Source organism: Opisthocomus hoazin, chromosome 1 (genome assembly GCF_030867145.1).
Source record: "Opisthocomus hoazin isolate bOpiHoa1 chromosome 1, bOpiHoa1.hap1, whole genome shotgun sequence".
Classification (NCBI taxonomy): Eukaryota; Metazoa; Chordata; class Aves; order Opisthocomiformes; family Opisthocomidae; genus Opisthocomus; species Opisthocomus hoazin.
Genome location: NC_134414.1, coordinates 73,108,709 through 73,133,171, shown reverse-complemented (window position 1 = coordinate 73,133,171; position 24,463 = coordinate 73,108,709). Strand labels below are relative to the sequence as shown.

Below are 24,463 nucleotides of genomic sequence, written 5' to 3'. Positions count from 1 at the left end.
GCTGCTGCTGATCAACAACCCCTTATGCGCTTCTCGCTCCCCGTGGATGGCTTCACCTCAGCGTAACCTAGAATTCCCTAATGAAAATGTCGTGTATTTTTAACAGCATATTTCAGATCTTGGCAGCACATCCCCAGCAAAATGACAGAACAGAGAAAGATGGCCAGCTGCTCTGGATTTGTGGATTACCAGACCTTCAGAGCAGAAAGTATGTTTTGCTTCAGTAGCAGAAAGGCCTTTTTTAAACTTCTGGCAAGCTCCCTTCTTCCTTAACGGAAAACAAATTTGGAGTAATTCCACCAGCAGCAATGACAATAGGCCTCAAGAACCAGGCAGCTTCTACTTATTGCATATACAGAGTCCTATCACCTTGTAGGACTGCTTCCTGAAAAAAGCTGGGAAGATGAAAACAAGTTTTTCAGATGGGCACCTTTTTGACTTGCTGTACTGCTTGCTTTGCTACAGCCATGCAGAAGTCTGCGCAGCAGCAAGCCAAAGAAGCAAGCGAACATTTTCCTGTTGACCACAGAAGACGCAAGGCAGCAGAAGTGGCTTCCAGTCACCTTGGTAGCCTGTGGATTTCAGGTTACTGCAAGGACTGAAGTAGTCCATTGGGAGAAAGAAACTCTTCAGGGCTCTCGGATTCGCAGCAGCAGCCTCCTCAGAGAATTGCCTGCGATCTGGGACGAAATACAAGAAACCAGTCGAGGAGGTGGTCAGTGATAAGGGAAAGACACAGACTGGCTTGCTGTGTCTTGTCTTGGTGGCTTGGTGCACCTGCACTAACCCCAGGTGAATCAGCAGGGTTAGTCCATTGCAGTCAGTCTCCCTGGAGTTTTTCATACTTACAAAAGCCCGGCATGTTGGGAAGCAGGACGGAGAATAAGAGCTGGCATCGCTACACCTGCATCTCCATGAGCAAACAGCACTCATTTTCGTCACTGGTGCTCCAACGGATGCAGAAACCTTTTCTTCCAGCGCCATTTCCTGCAACCGTGCTCTGGCAAGTTCATCGCAGCCTAGAGTTACAACCTGAGCATTGCTCGGTCTGGAGCTTGCTCCGTGGCAGATAAAAATAGGGCTTGAGCTCCAGCCAAGCCATGTCAGCGGTGAGGGTGCAGTCTCTGTAGCCTGTTAGGGCTTGCAGCCCCTGGTAGGTCTGGTGCTAGATGGGTAGTCACACCTATGGAGGGGTGAATAAGCAGGGTCACGCTGCCCGGGTCCCACCTCTGTGGCGCAGGGCAGCAGCTTGCCCAGAGGTGCCTTTGTGCTGAGAGGAGGTGAAGGCAAGGCACCTGGCCAAACCCAGCCTGCAAATTTGGCAGCGGCAGGAGCGTAGGGCTGTGTCGGTCAGGCTGCGGGAAGGCAGCTGCGGGCGAGCCCAGGCCTGTGCCTGTGGGCTGCTCTACTGAGCAAGCCGTCCCAGCTCGTGGTGAGAGATACGGCCCAGAACCATTGTAAGCCAGACCCTCTGCAGCAGGTCCTGGGAAGGTGGAGGCACGTTCAGAAGCAGTAGCCTTGCCTGGACTTTCTGTCACATCTGTTGTCGTCTTCTAGTCCTAATTTCTCTACCCCTCTGCTGTTCTTCTTCCCGTCCTCCTCTGCTTTCTCGTGCCCCCTCGCAGACTAGCAGGTCCTTCTGACACCAAGGCGCCCTGTGTCACGAGCACGGCATGCCTGCGGTCCTGCGGTTCGACCGGTTGTGAACAGGGCTGAGTCAGTTCAACCCAAAGAGGCAGTGACTCGGGACGGCTTCTTCTGCGGTTACGAGCTGCTGGAAGCCGAGTGTCCCACGCCTGCCGCAAGCGCTGCGTTTAGCTGCGGGTCTGCAAGCAGCTACTGCCATCCCCAGTAAGCGGTGCACGATGGGTTTTTAAACAGAATGTAACTATGAAATGATTGCAACGTTAGGAGGGCATTCTGTGGGGAAGGAATGATTAATTGTATTCTTTCTTGCTGGTCTTGTTCTCTCAGTTCCGTAACATCCACAATAAATTACTTCGGTAAGTGTTCTTACATTATGTAGTTGTACTAAACACAGCGCATCACTGGAAATCAAGTTTCGTTTTTCCTCCTTTGTATATTGCCCGTTACAGCATATCTGGCAGTTCGGTTAATGGCCTGTGAAGCACAACTGAAACCAAACTCTCAGTCTGTACCTGCTCCTTCTCTGAGGTGCTGACAAGAAGAAAGTGACCTGTGGATAAATTCAGCACATGTGACTTGGAAGACACAAGTGGAACATTAAAGGCCATTTCTACAATGTAATTAATATACTGTAGCATTAAAGCAACATTTACCCAATGACAGAAGTGTTCTCTTTGTGCTTTCCACTGCTGGTTTGCTCACGATAAAATATTACTAGAATCCACCTCCACCTCGCCTCAGCAGAAAGTAGCTTCGGACAAGTTTGGTTGCGAACGAACGTATTTGCTCACATAGGTTGCTCACGCCACAGCTTCTGTCAGCAGCCGGCAGCGAAGCCCCTTTCCAGCATCCAAGTTTGCACGAGGGCCTGGCAGGGGAATGTGCTCGTCCGCTCGCAGCCAGCATCAGTAAATCACAGCGTGACGGGCTCACCGCCCCGCCGCTGAACTTTTAACTTGAAGCTCTAGCAGGGCGCTGAGCAGCGCCGGCTACATGACACGGCGCTGCGAAAGTAAATCACTTCACGGGGAACAAGGGGAAGTCCAGCATATTTTTTTGCAGACTTTGCCTGCAGCTTCTTTGTGGTATAAGCACAGAATATAGACGGCCGGGAAGGCAAGTGGAGAGAGATGGACTTCCAGCGCAGAGCTCACCCGTACCCCATCCCGGAGGATGAAGAGGTTTCACACAAGGTCGCCCCCGATGCTCACAGCTCTGCTGGAAACGAAGGCGAGAAACCAGTGTCAAAATTGCAACGTAGGCACAGTGACATAAAACTCTACAAAGAGTTTTGTGACTTTTATGCAAGATTGTAAGTTCGTTCTCTTTGGCCTCAGGGTGTAACTACGGTGACATTATTGGCGTATTGTACATGTGTATTTTATTGTCTGAGCTCCGAGCAGGCTGTGCAAGCCATTCTCTAGTGCAGCCTTTGCCACTGTTCTGCTTGACACATTGCCATTGTTGTAATCGTCAACTAAAATCTGAGCTGTTGATTTAAACTTCATTAACTGCGTCAGCAATTTTTATCAGCAGTTGAAGGAGGGTTGGAGTTTGTCAAGTAGTCTCTCTGGCTTTAGATTGTTTGGCTATATTAAACTGCTTCACTAGTGCAGAAGTGTCACGTACATCGCTGTTTTTACATGTGTGATGTATTCTCAAGTGAAGTACTTTTGCATACTGAGGAGGAAAGCTTTGTTTTCATTTGGTTTTGAACTTTGTTTCATGTTTTTGCTTGGATTATACTTTGTGTCTTACAGCATATAACATTAAATACTTTTTAGAGACTAACTCCTCAGTGCTTGAGAACTGCTGAGGTGATGATGAACCTCCAGTTTCTGTTGTGATTATTCTTCGTTTAGATTGATAAGGAGGACAGGTGAAGTGACTTGAGTTTTTCCCCCACAGGAAGCATACACAATCCATGGAAACCATCGGCGAGCTTTATGGTTAACCACAGTTTGTATGTATAATTACTGCAGTTTATCTATAGGCTTGTCTGTTATGTGTGGGATAGACCATTCTCCATTTGATCTCCTTGTGAAATTTGCCCACTCTTCATTTCACTGAGAGGGCGGTGAATATTTGCGTAGCAGTTACTGTCTTCCTCTTCTGCAAAGACCTCTAGAGAGAGGGGGGAAAAAAAAGCCAGCTAATAATAACTGGTCAGATGTGACCTTGCGTAGGGCTCTTCTGTGAGACAGTGTAAGAAATAGATAAAGCACATTCCTTTTCGAAGCACGTGCTAGGTGTTTGCTTGCTCCCTTGGATGCTGTGCAAGGAATGAGTTCAGTTCCTATTGAACCTGGTGGGAGCCAAGAGGTCTCATCCTCTCGGAGGCAAAGGCTTGGCATCTTGAGGAGGACTCTGGTCCTGCATGTACAGGCGCAGCGTGATGGCCGTATCAAAACGCGTGCAGGCGTGCCCATGTGTTTAAAATAATGTCAGTTGTTTAACAAGCTTTTAGATAGACGTCTGAGTCGGTGGTTTTGTGGGCTGTGGTCCGATTGTAATGGAACTAGACCATTGCCCTGTATTTGCTCTCTGCAATCAGTGGTATTAGGGCAGAGAGGTGATCCTGAAAGGCATAGCTTTGAGGGTCTAGATTCGAGTAGGAAAATGCTTGCAAAGGGAAAATCAAGTGAGCCTTCTTCTGGCCTTAATTAACTGAAACACAGCTGTGCTGTCTTCTGCAGATGTAGACATGATCCTAGTGAAGTGGCTAATTCCTCTGATAATATGCAGTTACTGTGCTGTCATCTCATGGTCACGTGCCTTTGAGAAACAACCAAGGCTGCAACTGGAGTAATTTTTGCATCTCGGGCATGGGTTTGCCGGCTTGTGTTGGCCTGTGTGTGGGTCGCAGTGGGGCAGCCAGAGCATTCCCACCCTCTCCCCTGGCGTTGGACCGACACCGGCACGCCGTGAGCTGACCTCCCTGAGATGAACCCTAACAAACCAACCAAAAATCCCATGGCTTCAAACTAAATTTGTAAAATTACTTCAAAGCTATGCAAAGCTTACTGTAAGGATTACTTGTTTGCCTGCTCTGGTTTTCTGTAGTATCTGCCAGGCTAGATACAATACCCTCCTTCACATTGTGCACTTAGAGCTTTGGAACCAAAGCTGTTACATGTATTTTAGAATCAGAAATTATTTTGGAGTTATCATTTATGTTTTCCTGTGTGATGCCGGTCCTCAATTATTGTTAATATTTGCATTTGTTTTCTGAAATTCTAACGTATTTCATAATTTTTATAGCGCTTCTTTGAAGTGCCTGCCTTTTCTCATCATAAAATGCCTGCAAATGTAATTACGCTTCTGTTTGGATTTTGAAATGAATAGCTATTAGAGTGCATTGCAGGGTTTTGATTCTATAGAGTTTGGGAGCAGGGGGGAATGGCACTTTTATTTCTGAGGGGATGCCACAAGTCATTAAGTCCATTGAAAAACTTGTGTTGAGCAGCCTAGCATTAGGCTGATGCAGTTGGCTTTGGGGAATAAAAAAAAAGAGACCCACAACCAGTGGTGTTGCCTATTTGGGCTCATTTTCTTTCTGTGGTGGTTTTTTTTTTTTTCAACAGCAACATGGCAAACGCACTTGCAAATGCCATCTGCGAGCGCTGCAGAGGTGGCTTTGCCCCTGCCGAGAAAATCGTCAACAGTAATGGTGAGCTGTACCACGAGCAGTGCTTCGTCTGCGCCCAGTGCTTCCAGCAATTCCCCGAAGGGCTCTTCTACGAGGTAAGCCCCCGTCTCGCCCCCAGCCTTTGCCTCGCGCCTTCATTCCCGTACCAGAAGTAACTACGGGCTGATCGATAGCTTAGAAAGTCGAGGTCAAGAATGGGGCTCTGAAAGGGTATGCCCGATAGAGGGAGAAAAAAGCAGAAGCGTTTCTGTGCTGATTTGGAGGACATCAGTGTGTGTAACCTTATTTAAATGTACCCTAACTTACCAGATCTGAGAAAAAAACTGCTGGAGACTTGTCTCTCAGTGTTGATTTTTTTCCCTGAAATCTGTAAAGACAATCTATGTATCATATCAGAAATACAGAGAAAGCATACTTAGAGGAGAACGGTCCCGTAGAGGGAACCCCCAGCATCCTGCGGTCCATAGGAGGTTTAGATATTGCTGAGTTGTGTGGGGCCAACACAGCACGTGAGAAGTTTCTCGTAGAGGTGGCCTGTAAGTCAGCGTGCTGAGATCAGGGCGTGCGGAGAGCCCAAACCAGAAGGGGCCTATGTAGGGTCAACTTCAGGTTTAACAAACTGCAGCATTCAAAATGAGCAGTTCTTGCATGTTTTCAAGGGTTAAAACCCTCTCTCACTCATATTTCTCCTTCCCAGGTAGGTTGCCCTGAGCTCAGATGGGTATTTTGGTATCGGTGTTGTTTCCTTTTGCCTTCTCCTGCTGTGAGGATTCAGGATGTGGCTGAGCTATCTCAAGTACAGAGCGGCTTTAGTGAAAGCTTTAGACTAGTTCATAAAATATGAAGTGACTGGTGTACGAAAGGGTGGATGATGTGAGACAGGGAATTATTGTCTGAGAGAGAAGGTGCCGCTGAAGTAGCTTGTAGTCCAACCTGCAGTCGTGGCTGCAGGATTGGTGTCAGGCTGTGATCCGAAGAGGAAGGTATCACAGTGCTGTGCTCTCACATACAGTGTGCCACCCTTGTGGCAAGGGCACAGCAGTTTATCTCCCACAGCAGTATTTCTGGTTTTACAGAATTTGGCAGGGAGAGGCTGAGAGAGGAGCGTAGACTGGAAAGGAGACTGGCAAAGGGGATTCCTGGGGTTTGCTTGCTCTCGCCTTGTTTGAAGATCAAAAGACTTTTCAGTGCTGTGGGGATAGTGTTGCACAAATTGTGGTAAACAAGTCACTAGTATTCCGTAAGACATCAAAAGGTGAGCTGCAAGGCAGTAGCAATTAAAAAAAAAACCAGCACAAAACACCCTCTAGATAATTCCACATTACATTGCAATTGTGAATATATACTGAGCTGCTGCCTGCATGCGGGCGTGGTAAGGAGTCCTGACGTGTTAAGACCCGAGGCAAATGTCAAGTGACACAAATGTTTTAAAATTAAAATACTAGTAACTGTGTTAATGAAATTATCTTAAAACAATAAAATGTATTTTCTCTGCATAATGAGTACTTTATTCATGCTTTTTCTGACTTGAAAAACAGTGGGACAATCTAGGGACCTCCTTCAGAAAGTTGAATGTCCTTTGTTTGAGACAAAAGTTTGACAAATCCTGCTTTAGGCAGCCTGTATCTCCTAGTGGACGGAGGAGGACCACAATGGAAAGAAACTCTTACATTTGCACCTAACCCAGGAATATTACAATGTCTCTGTGGCTCACGATGTCCATATCTGAATGTCCTTGGCAGGGGCAAGTATCCTGGTGGTGTTCAGATGTATTGGAAGTAGGCATTTTGTTTGCTGCTGCTACCTTGTTAACATCAGTACTCCTATTGGTCTTTGGGCACTCTCTTACTGCCAAGTGATGCTCCCTGTTAAGACAGTAAGTCAGAAGTGAATGCTGGTAGGTTGTCCTGGGAATGAAAATAGACCCATGTACGAAACACGTTTTGGTTAATGTTGCTAGGTTTTTTTCCCAGGCTGGGTAGACGCTTTGTTCTTGAGAAATGTTTTATGGGAAGTGCAAAGTTTCAGTTAAAGAATAGACACTTTTTGCCACAGCTATCATAGAGTTAAAATAATTGCAATGAGGATTAAATGAATCTGTAAAGACTTGTGTGTAGCTTGAATGTCACATCACCCTTCTGCCTCTAGCCCTTCCAGCGTCCCCCACAAGATCTTGCAGTTTCTCTCTGCCCCAGCAAGTCTGTCTGCTGCTGTTGAAGAGAGCTGCTTTTTGGTCTGTTTAAGCCCTCTCACAGCCTGCAGGTGATGGCTCATAAATCTTACCCGGCCTTCCTCCCCCATCTATACTGTCCTGTCCTGGGCATGTTCTAGAGAGTGGAGAGGTCAGTGGATATCCGTGCTGTCCCAGCCCTCATGTCTTTGGAGCTGTTTCAGCTGGAAAATCTTTGGCAGGGCCTTCTCCTCTGTCTCTGCACACTTTAGGCTGTCCATGCATGTCCCGTGCTGCCAGAAAGACTCTCACTTAACACTGAAGTGGCCAGTGCGATGACTGCAGTGGAAACCCCAGCATGTTTCCTGGTGGTCCTGCTCGGGGAGAAGGGGGGACAAGGGCACAGCTTGCTCTTCTCTTCTTTCGTTCGGCACCTGGGTACTAGAGATGAGAACGTACAGGATGACAGTGCTTGGGGGAGAGAGGGGAACAGACCTGGGGAGATACAGGTGGGCTTAGGCTGGCCAGTGCTCAGGAGATGTCTGACGGCGCTCTGAGGACTGGAGATGATCTGTATCGCTGTCGAGAAAAAGTGACTGGAGAAGACAGGCAGAAAGGACATCTTCCTCTGACTGGCTTAACGGACTCTTTGAGAAGGTCGATGTGTTTGGAGGTGTGGGCCAGGTAACGTGATTTTCTGAGCAGGTTCCTCGTGAGTAAATGCAGGCGTTGTTGGTTGCCCAGCAGGAGTCTGTGTTTATTCTGTGCCTGGTTTAGCTAAGCGAGTGTTTCTTGGAAATGATTTCCCGTTCGTAGCAATCGGGAAGTCAAATATTCTTCCCCTGCCTGTCACAAGCCTTGCGGAGTTCCCCCAGTTAGTCATTAAGCTGCTTATCGCGTTTGCCGTCAAGCGCTGCCGTAATAAGCTTTCACGCTGTGTTCCACGGGCGGGGGCTGAACTGGCCAGGCTGAGGCCGGTCTCCTGCGGCGTGGGACGCGTCTCCGGGCTGCCCGCAGGGACCCCGGTCAGCACAGCTCGCCGGGGGCTGGCACCGGCACCGAGCCGCTCCCGGGCACACGCAGTGCCACGTGGGAGCCGTGCCCATCCGCGGCAGGGAGTTTGCACAGCGTGGGCAGGGATTTTGTCGATGTCCTCCTGAGCCTATGGTAGAAATTGCAATACAGATTCGTAACCAGCCAGTGCGGGCCTTGTGGCGTAAGGGTGTAAGCGAGAGCTGTGTGCCTGATCTTCATGGAATCACAGAATCCTAGGGGTCGGAAGGGACCTCTGGGGATCATCTGGTCCAACCCCACTGCCAAAGCAGGGTCACCTAGAGCAGGTCGCACAGGACCTCATCCAGGCGGGTGTTGAATATCTCCAGAGAAGGAAAACTGCACAGGAACTGTGGGTTTAGCATCTGCGAGGGTATATTTGTGTTCCAGTTTGCTCAGTATTATCAGTTTAGCATGTTTTCTTATGCACTCAACCTGAACAGAACTCAGCACGAGCACGTGCCAGCAGAGTTTCCGAACTCGTCGTGCTTTGCCGTCAGATGTGAAGTGGTAGCAATTCTGGTCTGCGTTTACTCCACCGCCTGGAAGCTGTGTATTCCCGAGAGTTGCTGTTGCAGAGTCTTACAACAGGTAGCAGCACACAGGCCCGTACTCATAGCAGAACGGCCGGCTGAAATGGAGAGCTTCGGCGGCAGCATGCCCAGAGGGACGGGTTGGCCCCTCTGTAATCAGTCGGCGGGCGTTCCCACCAGCCCGCGCCGCTGTCCGGTCCAAGAATGGCTCCTCCCTGCTAGAGGGTGCCTGTCTCTCCCACTGGGGACCGTGGGCACCTCACCTTCAGGCAGGGGATGATAATAATAATAATAACAACCACAATAAAAATAAAATGGAATGGCACGTGACTTTTGTCTCCTAAATGAGAGGGAGTTTCTTTCAGTTTTGGGTTTTTTCTGAGATGCTTGTAGTAACCTATAGGAAGATTAAAGGAAGGTGCAGCTGCAATGCACTTGTCAGATTTGTTTCTATGCCCGTTGCACCTCGAGTGTTTTCTTAAAATGGGCTTTACCAGAAACGACCTTAGAGAAAGGGTCTTTAAAGGCTCAGGTTTTGTGTGCATGCCTTTCCACTGAGTTAGCTAAAAACATGGAGATCAGCTGGAGGTTATGTCATGGTGAAATGTTCTGTGCAGAGCCATTTAACATATGGACCTCCAGCATACAACAGTCACATGACCTTGCTTTTCAAATACGTGCTGTGGGATTTGTTATAGAAGCTCAAGGCTTTCTCTGGCGGATGAACTGCTGGGTCATCCACAAAAGGCAGCACAAATGAGCCGAGAATGTTGACAATATAAACAAGAGTAAATGGTAGCCAACCTGCCTGACGCAAACCAGAGGGGAAGAAAACCTGTTTGGTCTGCCCAGATCAACATGGGGTGGCTCTGAAATCCAGGCAGACCTGTGCATCTCCCATTGGAGCACCTGTTTACACAAAACAGGAAGCTTTCAGATTTTTTTCAGTTTAAAAAGGATTTTAGCCTGCAGGAAGCAAGCACAATGCTCAATGAACCAGTAATTTCCACTGCTCTTTGAGATAGTAATAGCGCTCTGTATCTCCAATAAAATCTCCAATTAAAAAAGTCATCTGGTTTAGAGTATTACACTGGAAAAACACTTGATAAATTGCTAGCAGAGACTTCTGGAAGAGTCTGTACTGAGCCCGTGTCTTTCTGCTCCTGCTAGGAACAATTCAAGGTGCAGTTCAAATTGGGCACAGGAATTAGTTTCTGATCTGAAGTATCTTGTGACTACTGGAGTGTTTCATTAGATCTCCATCCTGCCAGGGGCTCTGTATGTTGCACAAGTAGTTACTATACTTACATTGTGTTTGATCGTTGGAATTTCATAGTACAAAACAGAAATTCTTGAAGCACATTGCTGTATTTTCTGTCCGTGCACCAGAACTTAATTTGTGGGCATTGCTTTATGCTATTCACTTTGTTTTGTCTTAGACCCAGTAAAAAGGAAGGAGTGGGGTTTCCTGCTATCCCCCTTTTTCCAGTGTTTTAAACTGAGACATTCAAATTCAAACATTTCATAGCATACCTAATATTGTCTGTCTGGTTTTGACATGCTAGTTGGCGTGTGTGTCTAGTAATGATATGCCTGAAGGTATCTAAACATTTCATTTCAGGACATATTTGCCTACATGTTTTCACATATTCTCCAGCTAAGTTGCTAATGCAGCGCTGTAGAACTTTTTTTTTCCCCCCATATGTTTTTTTTTCTGTGCGAGCTTGAACTGCAGCTGAACTTCTCTAAGCTGGGAGAACATTCAGATCCAAATCCAGATCCCTTAAGATGGGTTCCCTGTTTCATCTGGTCAGTGTAGTGAACTTTGTTCCTTAACATTTGGACTTGATGGCCTTAAGGGTCTTTTCCAACCTAAATGGTTCTATGAAATGAGCGTCACAAAGGAAAAGCCTTATTTCCCTTCATGTTTTGGCCGTACTGCTCCATAAGTTGCAAAGATTTCTGTCCCTGGGTGTTCTTCCTCCCCCTGTGCTTGCTTCCTCCGGTATGCTGGGTCATTCTTGCAGGAAATGTAGAGTGGGGAAGAGATCAAATGGGTTCAAGGAAAATGCTTCCCCCAAGGAGAGGTTTTTGTTAGCTAATTTCCTGCCCAGAAGTTGAGAAGTTGCATCAGAGTTTCTGCAGTCTGTCAAAATTCAGACATCTCTTGTGATGTAAATGGGCAACAGAAAATGCCTGACACTCTCGGCAGAGGAATGACGTGCTAACTAGTAGCTGAATTAAGGTGGGTGGATTTAGCGCCTAGCACATAGTCTGGTTTTTTGTGCAGCCCTTCATGTTTTACTACCTAATTGCATCTGGAAGCAAACTGATATGTTACAGCATTTATGTTAAGGGCACGCTCCTCATCCATCTAACGCTCCAGTTCTTTTCCGTTTGCAGTTTGAAGGGAGGAAGTACTGCGAACACGATTTTCAGATGCTTTTTGCCCCCTGCTGCCATCAATGTGGTAAGTTCTGCATCGAGATGAAACACTGCACAGTGATCACAAATGGGAACACCACTGGGGGAAGACGTGCAGCCCTCGTGTATGTGCTCTGGGAGGTGGCCCTGTGCGGCTGAGCGTCTGAACTTCCAGAATGAGCTAGACTTCAGAGAATTTGCGGAACTGCTTTTCCTAAAGGTCATCAAAAGTAGGATAAAAAAAAAATGCTTGCATTATTTGAGTGAGCAGTTTAGCTGTTGCGCCAGTGATCCAATGAACAGACCATTCGTGAACTCCTGCTTATATATACCTATACACCTGCATGTGCTCGTATTTGGCCCTCCGCGTGCAGCTGAAACCCTGCAACACGTCTCTGTCCTCTGCTCTGACTGTTGTAACCCACCCGTGCGGTCCTACTTGACAGAAGCGGGGACAGTCGTCATCACCTAGTGTTAAAATCAAATGATGGTCAGCTGGTCCCCCATTGTATTTTTGAAACAAATACCTTTAAGGCTTCAGTGTCTGGTGTCCACCCTACATAACTCTGAGAGCTGCTTTTTTTTCATCGTTGTTGAGGTAAATGCTTGCGTGTCTGCTGCGCTGTAATCATTTGCACTTTTTGCACTTTTTTCTCCCTCTGTGTGTGACACACTGTGCTCAGGCAGGGCTGGGAAGTCATTACTTGGCTATTGCTAAAACTGGCCTGGAAGCTGTTGTGTTTCTGAGGCACCTTGGCAAGGTGCTGCAGCTTTCACTTGTCTCAGTGAGGCCTTTCCCCATGCGAACGGAGGGGCTGAACACCGAGCGAGAGGGAAGCAGATGTTGTGGACCTCTTAATTTAAAGCTGCAAATGTGAACAAGCAGAGGTGGAGGAAGAAATGGGTTGGTGGCAATTTCTGCGGAGCTACGTTACCTATCTCCGGGATTTCTCCTGCCCAGCCGGCACAGCTCCCACTTCTCCTGCCCTGGCTCCTTGCAGCGCTGACTCCCCTGAAACCTCATCCAGGTCCTGCGCAGAGCTGGGCTTTGCCACTGCTTGGATTTAGTAAGCACAGCCAAAATCAGCGGGGCTGTTGTCAGCGATGAGGCCTTGAGCATTCCTGACATTTCTGGAGCTCATCGGGTTTTGTTCTTGAAAGGCTATGACTTCATGGGAACGCCGCGGAGCTGCACGCTGGATGTTATCATCCACATTGGTTACCTGCCCGAGCGCTCCCTGTTGGCGGCTGCTTGAGTTGTGCGTTCTCCAAAGCCAGGACTCAGCCTCCCATGGCACTGGGAAGAAGCTGACCTCTCAGCACACTTTAGGCTGAGCCTTTGCACTGCTCAGGGGCCTTGGCCACAACGTCCGCATCGAGAACGACTAAATCACGTGTGGTGGACGTGGCTCCACTGCCTGTGCAGCACCGTCACACTGTGCATGCAAAGCAGTAGTGGTCACACCGTGTTTTTAATGCAGGGCAGGGCTCCTCGTGGTCGATCAGAAGCTGTGTGTGTTGGATTGACTGTTCTGCAGCTTCACTTCGGCTTTGCGTTCTGACTCCGTGGGAGTTTCTTTGCAGGAGGTCCACAGCCACCCAAGCTCGGTTCTGTTGTGCTTTGAGTGTAGAGCCCCTGCAAGGCTTGGTCCTAGTCGAGTAGAAACCGCTACGATGTACACAACAAGTTAAAATTGTCATCTTCTAAAACAAAAGAAGGAGGAAGGTGATTAGGGCACAAGAAAGCCGTATTATATGAAGAATTCCATGTATTTTGTAACAGGTTGAGAACAGATAAGTAAAAACGAGGAAAGGACTGAAAAAGGATGATTGCAGAGAGAAGGTGGAATGTGCATGTGGAAGGTCTTTTATGTAAAGAACAGAAGGTCCTCCATCAGCAAGGATGTTTTCTTCCGACCCATAGCAAAAAGACCAAACCAACCCAAATTCCAGTGTTTGGAGCCAGGACTGTGGTACTGAAAGCAGTGTAGCCTCCCAGATTTCGGGGGGGGGAGGAAGAGGATGATGATGTCATTGTAGCAATTTGCTTGTGGGTTTCTTTTAACTTTGTCTAGCATGGTATTTGACATTCTGGTGTTGTTTCTTACAGGTGAGTTCATTATTGGTCGTGTTATTAAAGCTATGAACAACAGCTGGCATCCAGAGTGCTTCTGCTGTGATATCTGCCAACAAGTATTGGCCGATATTGGATTTGTCAAGAATGCCGGCAGGTAGATCTTCACCTTTCCTTCTGGTACTGATCGTGAATAAACTGGAGAGGGAGGACTGAGAGGTTTTGGTTCCTGAAGCTTTCCAGCTGAGATGAAGCAACTGAAGCATCTTTTGTGCGGAGAAAGTCTAAGAGCGCATCACAAAACTAAGAAAGGGTGTCTTAAAATATACACTTAAAATGTGAAGAGTTCAACACCAGATTTCTCAACAAACGTTTCTCTACCTGGTAACATTTTGGAGCCACTGTGATACATAATAAGAGCGAAAACATTCAGATATTGAAGCATTGTCTTTATTTTTTTACTGGCACTTTTTACTCTTCTTTTTCCAACTTGAGTTTCCAATTTTAGACTAGTTTAGCACCTTATTTGTTAATAATTGCTTTAAGTTCGGTGGGACACTTCACAGTCTCGGATATTTTTAGCAGCTATGATCAGAAGAATGTCTTACCACTGGATTCTATGGCCATTGGCTTCATATGTATGGTATGATATACATAGTTATCTACACAATTAGGACCTGTGTGGTCATGCAGCTTCCAATCTAAACTTTTAAGATACTGAGAGTAAAACATTCAGCAATGAGAATCTACCACAAACTTTGTTTTCCGTGTTTCAACACAGTTGTGTTTAAACTCAAATAAGCTGAAGAAATTTTATTGCTGTGGTGACAGAAAATAAAATAGTAACCCTCCCTCTTCTGAACCTGGTTTTCCTAGCAAGGGAATTGTTATAGAGACTATTTTCTTTGCCAAGAAGGCTGACTGAAATGAGATTCTAACAGGTTTTTATTTATATTTCACACTGTAGTACCCGGCACCAGTACTCACCTCTTCTTTTAATGCTGTTTCAGACATCTCTGCCGTCCTTGCCATAACAGGGAGAAAGCCAGAGGCCTGGGGAAGTACATTTGCCAGAAGTGTCATGCCATTATTGACGAACAGCCTCTCATATTCAAGAATGATCCTTATCATCCTGATCACTTCAACTGTGCAAACTGCGGGTAACTTGCGTTCTGCAAAGGGAAACTGGAAAATGCTGGGTTTATTGGCTTCACTGGTTTACATCTTAAAGTGAAAACCTGCCCTGTGCAACTGGCAAGAGGGGTGGGTGCTGGGTGCCTTGTGGCCAGCTGTGTGTGACTGCTTTTGGGGTGGTGGAGTTGCGCCTTCAGCTCAAACAGCAGCTGACCTGTCGGGGAGTAATGAGAGGTTGGAGTCTGCCAGACCAGGTGGTACCTTAGGAAATATGGACACAGGTAACAGTTTCTGTAGCAGCAAGATGATAGCTTGTTATCCTGCTGTGAGAGGAAGAAAAATGGTCCTCTTTGGCTGCTTGAGTTACTATCTTGTCTACGTTATTTCTTTTTAGTTGAGTGGCATGCAAACTTTGTTCTCCCCTTTTAAAGCCTGTCTTTTTCATAGAAGCTTTCTCCCACCTCATTTTATCAGCTTCTGCAACTGCAGTACATGAAGCTGCACATGTCTACATCCTGCACTGATGCAGAGATCAGGAGGCATTGTAGGATATGGCATGGATTATTAGTAGTTTCTTTCTGGTGCGAAGGAAGCTGTCATTTCAGTGCCATAGCAAAGGCTGACTGGAGTAACAACGTGGTGGTGTGTCAGTGGCAACCAGTTAAGAGCATTAGTGAGTACAGTCACGTTTAAAGTTCAGCTGTTCTCAGCATTCTAACCATGCAAATTACTAAAAAGTAGAGAATGTGAGATTCTGCAACTGGCAATGAATAGCTAGAATGAAATGTGTGGGTCCATAGTTTTCTTTCTCTGAAGTTTGATACAATAGGAAAAATGTACCTAGATGTAGAAGGCTACATTTTACTTTCAGTTACAGTTATGCAAATCTAAAATAAACTGGCGATAAGAGTGCCAGAATATAATGAAACATGGCTGCAGCTTGCACACAGACGTTTGTGCTACATAACCAGAATGCAGAATGACAACAGCTCTGTTTTAAGAGAGACTTGAGTGCACCTCGCTTAGCAGCCTGTTTTCAGCTTACTGTGGACTTGATCAGTCTTGAAGTATGTTGAACTGTGTCATATCTGAGACTGCTGCATAACTGTAGTGCAGCTACAATTTCTAAAACAAATGCTAAAAATGATTTTTTTCTTTTCAGCAGCTCTCAAGAGCTGACATTGTTCAGTGCCTTTATTCGTGCTCTCAATTGATTAACTTTTGAACAGGAAGGAACTCACTGCTGATGCTCGTGAGCTGAAGGGAGAATTATACTGCTTACCCTGCCATGACAAAATGGGCGTCCCCATCTGTGGGGCATGTAGAAGACCAATTGAAGGCCGTGTGGTGAATGCTATGGGCAAACAATGGCACGTGGAGGTAAACATCAGATGATTCATTGTCTTTTCCAATAGAAACATTAGCATACTTAGCTGGGATTTTGTTTATCAATTTCAGTGAAAGGATTAGCAAAGAATGCAGCAGTGATTAGTAAATGCCTTCTCCTAAACCCATCTTCAGCCTTCTTGTGGCTGATCTTCCACTGTGAAATATGAGTTATCTCCTACCTCAGAGAGAGCTTTGATGGTGAACCTAAAATCAGTAATCAAAGGAGGCACTGTGAGATCCTTACAGAAGATAATTTCAGAGTGCCTAACAGTACATGTGGAAAGGCAGAAACATTCTGTGTCAACCATAATATTACTGAGCATCGTAATACCCTTATGTCTTCCATAGTCACCTGCCATGTAAATATCTCTAAAGCAGCTTATGTGAGGGTTTGTATTTCAGGGCCACGTACAATATTTAGGAAGGTAAACGGTCTATTCCTTATGTTGTTTTGAAGATCTCCTCCCGTAAACGCTTTCTTCTCAAGACTGTAATGTTGGTGCTGATTATTTAAAGTCTCTTCATTCTGTTCCTTGATAACATATCAGAATCCCTTTGCTTGATTATTTTTTTTTGTCACTTTTGGATTGAAATGTTGAATACATTAAAAGGAGCATTATTTTAGTGGTCTAAATATAGAAGCAAAAACGTTTTAACTCTCCTTTTCAAGAAGGCACAGCACAGTAGACTTCAATGATGTTTAGTACTGGGCATGGTTTGTTTGCTTTCCAGAAAATAATACCATTACTTCCAAATAATCCAAAAAAATGTGTGTCGTTTTCTTCGTAGCATTTTGTTTGTGCAAAATGTGAAAAGCCATTCCTGGGTCATCGTCATTACGAGAGAAAAGGCTTGGCATATTGTGAAACCCACTACAACCAGGTAAGGTTGCATATTTTTAAAAATGACGTTGATTGGTAAGCTCCTGAATTGGCTTTTTTAAATAGAGATGGAAACCCATGGACATTCTTCTGTTTTCTTGTAGGCACCTGTGGGTGTAATGCCAATTAGCAAATGTTCGGTTGCAGTTCATTTGTACGGGTTTCTCTATACATCGGTCTGGTATTGAGAAAGAAAAATGCAGCTATTTCATAAAGGCTAGCCAGGACAATCAGCATTGACTTGTTCTTCAAGCTTAGTGGTGCTTAAGTAGAGCTGTTATGAGCTTTTACATGTCTGCGAGATCAGAGCTGCTAATGACACCCAATCTTTCCCAAGAAGCTAGAGAAGATTTACCACTCAGCAGCTGCTGTTTAAGGCCCTAGTGAGTAGCGTGGTTTTTCCTAAAGCTGCTACTCTATTCGAAGGTGAGTGTGTGTTAACACACACTGCATCAGCCAGCTCATTCATGAGGTTGCTGCAGAGTGCAAAGACTGGATTTGTCAGAGGACACCACCTAGCGACCACTTGCATTTATACGGGAGTCACATACCGCGGTACCACCTCTCTCCAGACTCCCTTGGTTGTGTAGTCCAGCACCGCGACCTATAGACCTTTTTCATTTGGAAGCCACCTGCCATGTGTCACGTCCACCTCTTCGCTTGTATAAGTACAAGAGCAAGGGTTACATTTGGGAGCTGTAAGGCATCTGCTAATTACAGATGGATTCTTAATTTGTCAGTGGTGACAGGCAGATGATTGAAATGTTGCTGGCATACTTGTAGACAATAAATGCCACGACATCAGTAGTAACAGTGTGGCAGCCCTGGTGGGGCAAGTACATATACCAGACAGGAGCTGTATGTAGAGTGGATGTCTTTCACTAGATTAACTACTACAGTTAGAAAAAAATACATGTGTTTTTTGGCACTTCTTAATTGTTATATTGTGGACAAATGCTAAGCCTGGAAATAGAATTAATAACTTTTGGCCTAAATTTTCCTCCCACACACCTTTTGTTTTTAAATAAGGATAACATTTCCTTACAGGTTTTGCCAGAAACAGCAGGATGCTGTTCTAGTCATGCATGTAAATACAAATGTTACATTGACTGATTAGCAATGATGTGTATTTGACAGCGACTGCTGTACGTGACATGTTCAGGATTAGAGAAATGTTAAAAGAAAACAAAATTGCATTTACAGAGGGTCAAACTCATGTAAACAAATGTTTTCATCTTTAATATTGTAAAGACTTTTTGTGATGAGATGATGCAAAACGTACTTGGAAAACCAAACCAGACTTGCCAGCATTCCCTTTATTTTACTGAAATAAGTAGGAAAGCTATTGTGCCCATCAGCTGAAATATAGTTGTTTTGTTAGTTTGAAAAGCTACCCTCCATAAAATCATTACATTAAAAAATCACTACTCCTCTTTTGTCTTCAGCTATTCGGTGATGTTTGTTTCCATTGCAACCGTGTGATTGAAGGAGATGGTAAGCACTTTTCTCACTGTTTCTTTAATGTTCCTTTCTGATGGATGTTCTTGTTAAAAGTGGAAGTAAGGAGAAAGCAGCCCCCTGTCGAATCCGTGATTGTTCTCACTAAAACTAAAACAGCCATTCTGTTGATCAGAAATTAGGTTAGAGCTGATTAGTCAGAGACCAAATGGTGAGAAAACCTTACAGCGAGCGTTTCATGATGGTAGAAGACCACCCAGCAGCTAAAGAGAACCACGGCCAACTGGAAGCCCCTTACTGACATGAAAAGGCCAGGGATGCTGGAGGATGCACACAAGTAGCTTCCTGCCCCACTAACTTTAAAAAAGAACACATGCAAGGGTGAGAACAACGACAAAGGCATCTCCAGCATCTCCTCAAATGAATTTAGGGATCGTGAACCAAATTTGAAAAAGTATTTAGATATTGAAAGACATAGGTGGGCACCCTAAGGGATTTTTTAAAAGTGCCTAGTTCCCATTACAGGAGTTTGGATCCTAGAGATATTTACCTGTTGTCATGGTTTAACCCCAGCCGGCAACTAAGCACCACGCAGCCGCTTGCTTACTTCCCCCCGGTGGGATGGAGGAGAGAATCAGAAGAGAAAAAGTGAAAAACTCATGGGTTAAGATAAAGACAATTTAAGAAGTAAAGCCAGGCAACACAAGGTTTTTCATTCACTGCTTACCATCGGCAGGCCGGTGTTCATCCATCTCCAGGAAAGCAGGGCTCCATCACGTGTCACGGTTACTTGGGGAGAGAAACGCCATGACTCTGAACATCCCCCCTTCCTTCTTCCCCCAGCTTTATATGCTGAGCACGTCGTGATACGGTGTGGGATACCCCTCTGGTCTCATGGGGTCAGCTGTCCCGGCTGTGTCCCCTCCTGGCTTCTTGTGGCCCCCCAGCCTTCTCTCTGCTGGGGCAGGGTGAGAAGTAGAAAAGGCCTTGATGCTGGGCAAGCACTGCTCAGCAATAACAAAAACATCCCTGTGTTATCAGGGCTGTTTTCAGCGCAAATCCAAAACACAGCTTCATACCAGAAAATTGACACTGTCCTAGCCAAAACCAGCACACCTATCTATCACAGGCACTTGTCTTTTGAAAATCTAGGCTGACAATAATGTCACAAAACCAGGAAAGCCATCAGCTAAGTAGGAGGAAGCCTCTAGCATGTAAAAAGACACATAGACTAGTTTATAGTCATGTAACTATAGGGTGAGACCTGCATTCCAGAGATGTGCTTTCGCCACATTTTCTGGACTGGACCATACCTGCAGGACAACAATCCAAAACACTTTGGAGGAAACAGTATCCTCCTCTTCAGTAAAATCCTGCTAGGATGAGCAGAATTGGGACTGGAGGTGACTGAATAAATTCAGCCTTGTCTGATAGCTGTATCTCTGTATGTTTCCAACCTTTTGCCATATAATCAGACACTCATGTCATATGTTTTGGTCTCTGAACTGAACAGAATATAGTGTAACGCAGTAATTTCTTTATTTTCAATCTACGTCTTCAATTATTTTACATTTCTTCATTTATGCATACAAATTTGGCACTGCTGTCACAAATTATGGGTATCCAACGTTGTTCTCTCTCTGTCTCTCTCCCTGGTGAAGCAAACGTCTGTGGCAGCAGTTTTTCTGGAGGGTGCCTATGACTCTATTCCAGAGGTTGCTGGGAACTGAAGACTTTCATCTGACTAGTGTTATTTTGGCAAGCAGTGGAATAACTATGCTTCTGTGGATGTGCTTGCCCCGTAGTGCAGGGAAAAAAGCTCTGCGTGACAACGCTCTGTTTCTCTTTGTTGTTGACAAAATGCTGTATTTTATCAGAAAGCCATTGTCCTGCATCCTCTAACTTAGATTAAGAAGACAGCCAAATTTTGGCAGGGAAAAGCGGGAAAGTATATTGAAAGAGAGGAAGAACAGAAAATTGATTGAGATACAGAACAAAGAGAAAATAGTTACTTCCTCTCCAAAGCAAAGAATAAAAATATATCCAAGTCTCTCTTAAGTAATTTATCCCACGAGTCCATCTGGTCAGGCATTGGAGCAGGCTGCCCAGGGAGATGGTTGAGTCCCCATCCCTGGAGGTGTTTAAAAAACGAGCAGATGTGGCACTTCAGGATATGGTTTGGGAGGCATGGTGGTGTTGGATGCATGGGTGGACTCGATGATCTTCGAGGTCTTTTCCAACCTATGATTCTATGATTCTATAGTTCTATAATAAATGTTTTCACCTTGGAAGTGCTGATTTACCAGCCGTGTCCTGACTGCTGGCTTCACGTTATTTTCTTTGGCCGGGCAAGTGCTATTGTTGATGGCACTGCAGTCTGAATGGGAGCTGAGAAATGAAACCCAATGAAAACACCTTCAGCAATGAAAGCACCTTCAGAAATCCAGCAAGGGATTGCTTTGCAGCTGAAGAAGTCTCCCGATTAAGGTGGAAGCACAGCCTCATAAAACAGTTGCCTGAGGTCAGCATGCTGTGAGATGAGGTGGAAGCAGGCAACAGGAGGCAGAAATAGGTTAAACTGGTCTTGCTGGTTCTGGTTCTCATTTGGGTGGTGAACACAGCGTTGTATGTACCCGCAGAGACAGCTTTGTCCATGCTTCACAGTCCTGCTACGCTACGCTTTATATGTGCCTTCCGCCTTGCCACGTTATTGTTACGGTCCTTAATACTTGATACAAAAATCAAATGGCCGTTCTTCATACCTCATGAACATGGGAGTTTAAAATTTTTGTAGTACACTTTTTTTTTTCTCTGTAACGCTAATGATATTTTTTTTCCCCATCATCCTAGTTGTGTCTGCTCTGAATAAGGCATGGTGTGTGAACTGTTTCGCTTGTTCGACTTGCAACACTAAGTTAACACTCAAGTAAGTTTTATCAGTAAGGGTGATGCCTTCAAAACATATCGGGGGTTGTCTTTGAAGCGTGGATGTTGCTATCGTGTAACTGTTAGGGTATGAAAAACACAGAAGCAGATTTGAGAAAGTATGTGTAGCCTTCTTCCTCTTGCTCCGCTTACTAATTTACATCTCTTTCAGCTGTCTGTTCAGGTCTTCCTTCAGGTAGCCTTCTTACCTCTTCTCCTTTTCTGTCCTATGTTTCTCCTGTGTTTAACTCTAAAGGGATAAGTTTGTTGAAATTGATCTAAAACCTGTCTGCAAACACTGTTATGAGAAAATGCCCGAAGAATTTAAGCGACGGCTTGCCCAACGGGAACGTGAAGCAAAAGACAAAGAGAAGCAGAAAAAGAAAAAGCCAATCTGTTTGTAAACTTCTTTTCCTGCTCACCCGCACCTCTGCTGCTTTCTGCTTTGGTCAGTGCTACGGATGCTTTCGTTTTAGTTTTTGCATGAATTGATGCGAATCAAAACCAAAATATTTTTCACACTACTGCAACATGAAATATTAACTTGTTATTCCGTTCTCTTATGTTTAGTCTGTTTAGCTCTGCAGTAAGGTCTGAAAGGCTTTTTAAATAACACGGTTAATAAATACGGACATTTGGATAAAATCTGCATAACTCACACAGGGTACTGTTAATTACTGTCTACAATGTATAACCTTGTGAAAGTAACTTCATATATGTATAAACTGCAGTTGTAATTTTTTGCCTGTGCGCATTCAATAGGGTACTTTTGAAAAAATATTTTCACTGTCCCTGCTGCTAAAACTTTGTCTGGTCTTTGCTTTGTTGTTTTAGGAATAAATTTGTTGAGTTTGATATGAAGCCTGTCTGCAAAAAGTGTTATGAGAAGTTTCCTCTAGAGCTGAAGAAAAGACTGAAGAAACTAGCTGAAACTTTGGGAAGGAAGTGAAGACTTCATCTGCCCTCCCCTTCCTCTGGGAAGATCTCAGATCTGTTACCTGGGGGGGCTGCTTTGAGGCTGCCGTCAGACGAGAGGTGACGATGTATGCCTTCTGTCAAATCGAAATATCTGAAGATTCTCTCTTCTCTGTACATGTACGCGTATGCTTATTTGTTGATCAACAGACCACACTTCCAGTCTAAACCAAATACCAGCTCACCTGAAAGGTTTCTGACCCTGACAATGCCGTTGAACTGATGCAAGTGGCCCGTTCTGCACAGTAATCTCTGCGGAGTTTCACAGAGGCAGCAAATCTGCTTGTGAATACCTGTGAAAACAAACGGTGCACATGTGTCCAACTTCAGGGGCATGCATTGTCACTTATATTAACGAAAGCATTAACCTTCATATTAAGCATGCACACAAGTGACTTGGGCAAGAAACCAGCATACTTCGCCTCGTGAAAAAATTCGCGACTGGATTTCAGGCCAAGTCGTCTCATTAAAGGAGCCTTGTTTCGGACAGGTTGAGAAGTAGCACATTTCTAAATACAGTCACTGTACAAATGACCTGCTTCTGGTAGATTACGCTCACATGATGAATCTTTGTACATCAGGCTTAGCATGAAATACCTATATAAAGTGTAGATGCCTATTGCAAGAAATGAGCATACTCAGAACTACTTGAATTTTGCTATATTCCACTCAAAATAACACATTAACTTTTATATATGCTTTTTGCATTCTACTTCGTTTTTGTGCCTTATTCTGCTGGACCATACATAACAGTGTTCCATTAAATATATATATAGTTTTATTTTTTATTTCATATTTTTATGCAGAAAGTATATACAAGGTATTTTCAAAAGATAACATTGCCTTAAGGATACAGGATGCAAGAAGTATTTTATTTTTATTTTCAAATGTGAACAGCTGAGCTTAAAATTTAGCTTCTAGACTTCATTAATTTTCAGAACAATACTGAAAATGCGTATTTCTATTAACTGGCAATATGACTTTTACACCTATGAGTGTAAGTATACAAGGTTTGATCCTGCTAGGATCTGTTTCTTTAGCCATCCTCAAGAACTGAGCTCACAAATCATCAGAATTCCTTATCACATGAATTTAATTGTTTTATACCATTGATTTGTGTCCATGCAAATCTGTTTCATTTTTCCCTTTCTAATAGAAAATACAGCTACTTAGGACTTCTTGATGGTACTACATCACGAACTTTTTTTTTGTAGTATTAGTGACTTAAAACAGATTTTATGTATTTACGCCATAGGGAGTAAAATTTTCTTTCCTGTTTATGAAAAATTAGTTGCTTTAAAAGATCTGCTTTCCAGTGTCATCAATAAAGGCTATGTTATTATCCCTTGTGTCACCTCTCTTAATTGAGTGGGAAAGCATCTAGGCTCTCCTGGTTCCCTATGCTTTTACCTGTGGCTGTGTGTAAATGCTTCCTTATTGTCCTGATTTAAAGGAGATATATGCCTTTCCTAAATAACCCACTGTAGTTCGTCGGTTCGTGAAAGAGACCGACATTTGCTTCATAAAGAACAGCTTGATTTTTCTGGATATTTTCTGAACTGGCACAGTTGCTAGGTTTTCCTAAAGAAAACACCTTGTCTGAGTTTCAAACGTACACCTTCTGATCAATTTTTTCTCTCCTCCTTTCACGGTAGTGAAACTGTCACTCTAAACTTCCAGTTTAGTGCTAGGTGGGGTATTATTTTGACTATGTCATCCTACATAGTTACTGAATGCCATAACAGTTCAGTAACTGAATGCAGTCCTGACTGCATTAAAGACTAGAAAAATCTTAAAAACATCCGCAAAACACGTTTACGTAACTAGCATGGTAGCCCTGTTGGGATTTTGCACCGTGCCATGGATTCAGTAGACCATACTCAGCAATGCTTCCCCCAAACTGTAATTCGCTTCTTGTTCTAGGATTTTTGCATTACACTGACTGCACGTTTTTTCCTTCAGCCTCACTGCTGGAAGAGCCGGGAAGGGTCCCCAGCCCTGAGGCCAAACGGTGAGACCGGCCTCACACCCACATCGCTCGGGGTTACATCCGTCCCCAGCACGGTGGCCATGTTTGTGCTGTGCAGCCGCAGGTCTCCTCTCGGCTCCCTGGTAGCCCCATGGCCCTGATGCAGGATGGGGTTTGTTTCT

At 44.8% G+C, this 24,463-nt stretch overlaps 1 protein-coding gene across 6 annotated transcripts in view; it reads left to right on the top strand.

Moving 5' to 3' along the window:
- The window catches only part of LOC104339375 (LIM and senescent cell antigen-like-containing domain protein 1), a 72,823-nt gene extending 49,169 nt beyond the window's left edge, over positions 1–23,654 (top strand). For 2 of the 6 annotated variants that reach the window (XM_075425720.1, XM_075425701.1), the window contains exons 2-11: positions 5,232–5,391; positions 11,456–11,522; positions 13,587–13,707; positions 14,561–14,710; positions 15,914–16,064; positions 16,863–16,955; positions 18,400–18,448; positions 21,263–21,338; positions 21,594–21,785; positions 22,172–22,260. In XM_075425720.1, the coding sequence (XP_075281835.1) occupies positions 5,236–5,391; positions 11,456–11,522; positions 13,587–13,707; positions 14,561–14,710; positions 15,914–16,064; positions 16,863–16,955; positions 18,400–18,448; positions 21,263–21,338; positions 21,594–21,741 (1,011 nt within the window). In that variant the 5' untranslated portion in view covers positions 5,232–5,235 and the 3' untranslated portion in view covers positions 21,742–21,785; positions 22,172–22,260. Of the gene's footprint in view, positions 1–2,615; positions 2,960–3,555; positions 3,611–5,231; positions 5,392–11,455; positions 11,523–13,586; positions 13,708–14,560; positions 14,711–15,913; positions 16,065–16,862; positions 16,956–18,399; positions 18,449–21,262; positions 21,339–21,593; positions 21,786–22,171 lie in introns of those variants that run through there. The other 4 variants (XM_075425710.1, XM_075425685.1, XM_075425695.1 and 1 more) reach the window with 4 other exon arrangements.
- The last annotated feature ends 809 nt before the right edge of the window (positions 23,655–24,463 follow it).